Consider the following 6,572-nt stretch of genomic DNA (forward strand, 5'->3'; position numbering starts at 1 on the left):
TCCAACCGCTATCCTTCTCCTGTGAAGCCTACTAAAAGGTCTCCATTTCTCCTCCTTTCCAGATCCACTCTGCCTTTGTCCATATTTTATACTATCTGTTCTCAAGAAACTAATTTCTATAGACTTCAAATCAGAAGTTAGTTCCTTTTGTGGTTTGGAAAAAATCCAGAGGTTTTGATGTTGGGAAGATCAGAGTGTTTATTCCCTTAGTCCCACCTTGTCATAGTTGTGGATTGCCTATTTTCTTTTACCTCCTGTTGAAACATTCATGCTGTATTGGCTAAAGATATATCATGTCTCAGTAATACCTTCCTTCCCTTGTCCCTTCCAGCTTTGATGCTGGCATCTTCCTGCTGCTGATGCTAGTCCTGAGTACTTCACCCATTCTTACCTCCCTTGTCCTCCCCACTGCTGTGGAAACAGTTTCTTTATTAAACTCTCTTAATTCATCTTTTTGAGTGTGCCACTGATTTTTCCCCAGGACTCTTACAAATTGAGGGAAAATACTCAAGTGTTACTTTCTGTAAGAAAAGTTATCTTACCTGCAAGAAAATTTTCCTTCCTGCTAGAAAATTTCCAACTTCTTGACTCCTGACCCAAAATAACTAGAGTCAGAAGCTTCTTTCTCTGGGCCCCAATAGCAGCCTGGAGTATAGCAATCATCACTCTGGAGTCTCATTTCCTGTTAATCCCTTTTTTTCTCTCTCAGAAGTTCTGTTTCTTATTCACATTTGTATCCCTGGATCTGAGCACTGGGTTGCTATACATAAAGTGCTCGGTTTATTGAGTGAATTGACTTCTCTGGATAGGTGAGAAATACGTTAGTGGAACTGGAATTCTGGGAGGAGAATCTCACTGGTGGGTCAGGAAGCAAAATCAGTGAGTGTGACCTCATATCCAGTGAGCAATGACCTGGACTTTAGGACTGGTGGCTCTCATATGAGTGGCAATTCATCCAGCCCAGAGAAGCTTCTTCATAGAGTTCTTCTTAATCTTAATTGACCCCTGATGGACAAATGTAAAGAAAACTTGCTTACCAGCTGAAAAAGCCATGAAGTGGTTACTCTTCTTAAAGTTGCCACTTTTGTCCAGGAAGTGGCTAGGGTTGAACTTCTCTGGGTTGGGAAACTCTTTGTCATCGTATAGGACAGAGGTCAGAGACACTAGTATTTCTGTGCCCTGATGGAAAGAGAAACAGACACACTGAGTTATAAAGAAGGTCATGCGCTATTATGACTTCCTAGTACATTTTGAAGTCAGGGAGTGAGATGGTGCCAATTTTATTTTTGCACAGCATTGCTTTAGGAATTGCATTGACTTTACATATTTGTTTGGGTACTATTGACATTTTAACCATATTGATTCTTCCAATCCAGAGACAAGTAATGTCTTCCCATTGTTTATATCTTTTCAATTTCTTCAAGTTTTGATAGTTTTCATTGTAGAGACCACCATCTTGGTTGGATTTACTCCTAGATATTTTATTTTATATTTATTTTATTTTATTTTGGCCAAAGGAAACTGAAGAATTCAGTGGCATAGAAGTAGGTAGTGTAAGACCAAATACCAGAAACTGTACAGGGTGGAGTTGGGGGGAAAGAAAGAACATGATCAACAGAAACAGGAAAAAAAAAAAAACAAGTGATATAAGTCATGGAACAGCATACCACAACAGAGCGAAGAATGTCACTGACAATTCAATATATACTTCCAAAAAACAACAAAAAGCAAAAAACTAGTAGACATATTACTGAATGTGTACAATGTAATGTTCAGCATTGAAGATGAATATGTCTATCTATTACACACAATAAATATGCTTTGAAAAACCACACTATACCCCACTAAGACATACAACAACTCAAATGTAAACCAGAAATCACATTATTTTTTTTTTGGAGAGGTTTCTTTTGCTATACGGTGCGTGCGCTCGCCAGACAGAGAGAGACAGAGAGACAGAAAGTGAGAAATCACCTCCCAGGGGGTATGGCCATGCCGAATTCCTTCTCCTCCATTCTCCTCTTGGAATCTTGGGCACACGCCGGGGGTGAGTTTAAGCCACCGGGTCCAGGACGCAAACCGCGGTCAGCTACGTGGGAGTCCAGCAACATAGCCATTACACTAACTGCTGGTCCCCAGAAATCACAATTTTTAAAAAGTCATGGAGCTTGATAAAAGTTAGAAATCCCCATATAATCCTTTTGTTTTATAGATGAGGAGTTTGAGGCACAAAACAAAGATTTATTTGTTCCATGTCACAGAACAGGCAAACGACCAAATCTACCAGGCCTTAACGACTGTAATGCTTAGTCCAAGACATTGTTTATTGACTACAAGGCCATCCTCAACACGGCATGGGTGGTCCAATATCAACACTTTATTGCAGAAAAATAAGGACCCTTAGCTGGATTACATTGTACCTGAAAATTTCAGTGCTGTCTTTAAGAGCTGATATTACTGAAAATTCAGCCTATTCCCTTTAGAATGAAGTACGAGGTCTTCCTCAAAATTCAGTAGCTGAATGGCCATATCGTTGAAAAGCTTTCAATTTCCCATCAAGAGGAGAAACTGGTAAGTATCCCCTTCACCTGCAATGTTCCTTCAAATGAACTGTCACATCTTCTCAAGGCAAAGGGAAAGCATTTCTGATCTGTAGTAAGTTTTTTCTAAACTCACAGAGACTATGTAACATAATGAGTTAGAGTTTAGTTTTCAGAATCACTCTATCTAATTAAGCTCTATGATCATATGTAAATTGTTTAACATGTTAATGCCTCACTTTCATCACTAGTAAAATGTAAACAACACACCTGTGTTAACTTATTGTAAATATAAAATGAGATAAAACATGAAATATTCCTTACCCAAAGATTACCACAAATTAAAGTGCTTTAAAACTGTTACAATGATAATTCACAATATTTTGAAATGTTAATAAATGTCATAATTAATTTTTTTATTTCAGTTTTTTGCTATAGGGCATTTGCTCTCACCAGAGAGGGGAGAGAGAGAGAGAGAGAGAGAGAGTGAGAGAGAGAGAGAGAGAAAATGAGAAATCATTCCTCCTGGGGCATGGCCACACTGCCAACTCCTTCTCCTCCATTACGTCTCAGAATTTTGGGTGCACATACACACCCAGGGGGTTTTTCAAGCCACCAGTTCAGGGACTTAAACTGCACAACCACATGACTTAAACAGCCACAGCCAGTGCCTTAGCCACCATACCACCTGTTGGTCCTATAAAAGTCAAACTTTTACTAGGGAGCACAGACAAATTTGAATGCTTTCCGGTATACTGAATGGCCTGTCCAAATATTTAATGTAGTTCTGATTCCACAAAATCATAAGTCAAATGTATATACTGTCCTATCCATCTGGACAAACTGAAGAAAAACTGAATTTTCAGCCTCTTCTGACTCTCTTCCCTATAACACAGCTACTCTTGTGGCTCATTTCTGGCCTGGGTGAATTTAGAGCATGAAGTACGGGAAGATAGTATGAACATCCCTGGAACAGGCTTCTAGATCAAGCTAACTCATGACAGAACACTTCTTCCTAGGGGGACCATCTGTTTCTGGCTATAACAGAGTAACTGCTTTGGAGTTGCCCCTGCAATTAAATAAATATAAATCTGGAAAAAAATTATATGAAGTTAGAGTTTTAAGAAATTGGACAGTAGGCAATCAAGGATTGTGTTACTTTACTAAAGAGAAATCAGGCCCTATAATCATAATGGATTTAGAACTTGTTCTGCCCTTACAGGCCAATGAGAACCAAGCAGAGTGGCTATCTCTGTGAGCTAAAAAGGCAGATAAAATCTAGCACCTTGGATTTGTTAGGAAGCGTACAGGGCAAGAGGAATCTACAAAAAGAGAAGATCTCAGTAGTGTACAGAACTATTCTTTGTGAGTCCATGGCTGTGAGTTAAGTGGCACACATGCAGAAAGAAACACCATGAAGCCCTTAGAATATTTCTGCTGGAGAGGTGAGAATGGAAGGTGACAGCAGACTGTGTGCAGTGATAGAAGAAGCTGAAGTCCCAACTCAGCCAGAGCAGAGAGAACTTTCTTGGCATTCTGTGGTGGTCTCCCAAATTCTAAATTATCGGGCTAAAGAACTTACCCTGGACTAAGGGACATGGCCAAAGACTGCATTCAAAATTGAAATTACCCCACAATGACAAAGAATTATACTAAGCCTAACAGAATCAAAAACATCTGTCAGTAATTTAACTGCTAAAATAAGTGTCCACACTCTTTAAAAGAAGACAACATAGTTCAAACTCCCCACAGATAGCATTCAAAATATTCAGCATACAATAAACTTACTAGATACGTGAAAAAGACGGAAATATGACCTATAATTACAGGGAAGAAACACAGTCAATAGAAACAGACCTCATGGTATCGTAGATGTTAGAATAATCACACAAGAATTTCGACGTAGGTATTGTGAACTATTCAGGTACTTAAAGGAACAATCTATGCCATGAAATCCTAGGAATAAAACTTTCCAAACCTAGAGAGGCATTCAAATATCCAGACCCAAGAAATACAAAGGACACCACATAAAATCAACCTAAAAAGATTTTTTCTAAGGCACATCATAGCCATATTGACCAAAACCACAGAGAGACAAGATACTAAAATTGGCAAAAGAGAAACGTCAAGTTACTTTTAAAGGTTATCCCATCAGGCAAACATCAGACTTTTTGTTGGAAAAAATGCAATCAAGGAAAGAATGGGAAAATATATTCAAAGTGTTAAGTGAAAAACAATTTAAACCAAGAATACTATATCCAGCAAGATTATCCTTCATATGGGAAGAAAAGCCCGAAACATTCTCAGATAAACAAAACCTGAAGGAATTTACCAACACCAGATCAGCTCTTTGAGAAGTTCTGAAAGAGTGCTATATCAGGAAAACTAGTCTGACAGAAATAAGAGAACAAAAAAATGACTAAGAAAAAGGCCAACTTAATGGTAGGGACAAGTTCAAAAATTTCAATAATAATGTTGAATGTTAACTTTCAGGTTTTAAACAGAAAGATCAGACCATAGTAACACTACAAATTCAACAAAAGAGAGATTATGTAAGATTGAATTGGTGAAATAGAATTTTATGACTTTTGTCTAAAACATTGCTGATTTTCTTCTTTGATTTTTCTTCCATATTTAAGGATTTTGGTGTTCTTTTGAGTCGTTGATAGGTTTAGCCATTTGTAAAATAAAATATTTTAACTGAAGAATTTTTCTCCCTTCCTAAGATTCCTCATGGCTCCTGTGAAGTAGTGATTTCAGGGTAAAGGAGTAATGAAGATTTCCTACTGATAATTCAGCCTCCAGCAAACAACCTAGAGTGACAGGAGAGGTGAGAGGCAGGCCTTTAGGAGAAGATTCCTCATGGCTCCTGCGAAGTAGTGATTTCAGGGTAAAAGAGAAACGAAGATTTCTTACTGAATAATTCAGCCTCCGGCAAACAATCTAGAGTGGTAGGGAGCTCCTCTAGCCTTCTATCTCTGTCTCTGTCTCTCCCTGCTTCTGTCTTCTTATTTTTTGGTAATTTTTCCTTTTTAAAAATTTTTAAAGGTAAAGTTTTCTCTTGCTCTCAGCTCTGCCTTTTGTCTTGTTAATAATCCCCTCTGCTCCTACCACCCAGGCAGGAGAGGTGAGAAGCAGGCCTTCAGGAGAAGATTCCTCATGGCTCCTGCGAAGTAATGATTTCACACAGTGTGCTTGAACACTGCATGGTTTTCTATTTTGTGCTTTTTTTTTTTTAAGAAAAATAATAATGATAATTTTTTAAAGTTTTTAATTTTTCCTTCTTTTTTTTTCCTGTTTGTTTGTTGTTGTTTCTCTCTCTCTTATTTGTTTTCTTTTTTCTCATCTCTCCACTCTTCAATATCCATTTACTGTGTTTCTAGATGGTTCTAAGGGCACTTTAGCTAAACATCCAAATACTATTAGGGTTAACATATTCCTCAATATCTGCTGAATCAGCTGCACAAAGTGATCACAACAGAACATCAAAGAGATTCCAGATCACCTCTTTCTGCTTGCTCCTGAACGTTCAGTTTGAACTTCAAGAATTAGGAAGAAACACACCATTCATCAGAAAACTAGAAATCACCACAGGACCACAAGAAACATGGGAAAGCAAGAAAATACTCCTCCTCCAAGGGAAAAGAACAACTCCTCTTCATCCACAAGCAATTCAATGGAAATCATGGAAATGTCTGATAAAGAATTTTGAACATTCATAATGGCGAAGCTAACAGAGATGAAAGAGAATAGAGACAATGAATTGCAGAAGAGAAAGGAGAAATAAGCTGATGAGTTCCAGGAGGTGAGGAAATTCTTGCAAGATCTAAAAGAGGAATTACACTTTTAAAAAAAGAATCAAATGGAACTGTTAGAGATGAAGGCTATAATGCAAGAAGTCAAAATCTCCCTTGAAAGTATTAAAAGCAAACTAGATCATATAGAAAATAGAATCTCAGACATAGAAGAGAAAATTGCTGGCCTAGAAAAATCCACCATGAAGACTGAGAAAATTGCCCCCCAAAATGAGAA

General features: G+C 37.9%; 1 protein-coding gene across 2 annotated transcripts in view; it reads right to left on the reverse strand.

Moving 5' to 3' along the window:
* Window positions 1–6,572, reverse strand: part of LOC102467726 (cytochrome P450 2C3) — a 22,269-nt gene that overhangs the window by 1,658 nt on the left and 14,039 nt on the right. The window contains exon 8 of one of the 2 annotated variants that reach the window (XM_006147658.3): window positions 1,038–1,179. In XM_006147658.3, the coding sequence (XP_006147720.1) occupies window positions 1,038–1,179 (142 nt within the window). Of the gene's footprint in view, window positions 1–1,037; window positions 1,180–6,572 lie in introns of those variants that run through there. The other variant, XM_027771502.1, reaches the window with a different exon arrangement.

Source organism: Tupaia chinensis, unplaced genomic scaffold, assembly GCF_000334495.1.
Source record: "Tupaia chinensis unplaced genomic scaffold, TupChi_1.0 Scaffold000217_1, whole genome shotgun sequence".
Lineage (NCBI taxonomy): Eukaryota > Metazoa > Chordata > Mammalia > Scandentia > Tupaiidae > Tupaia > Tupaia belangeri.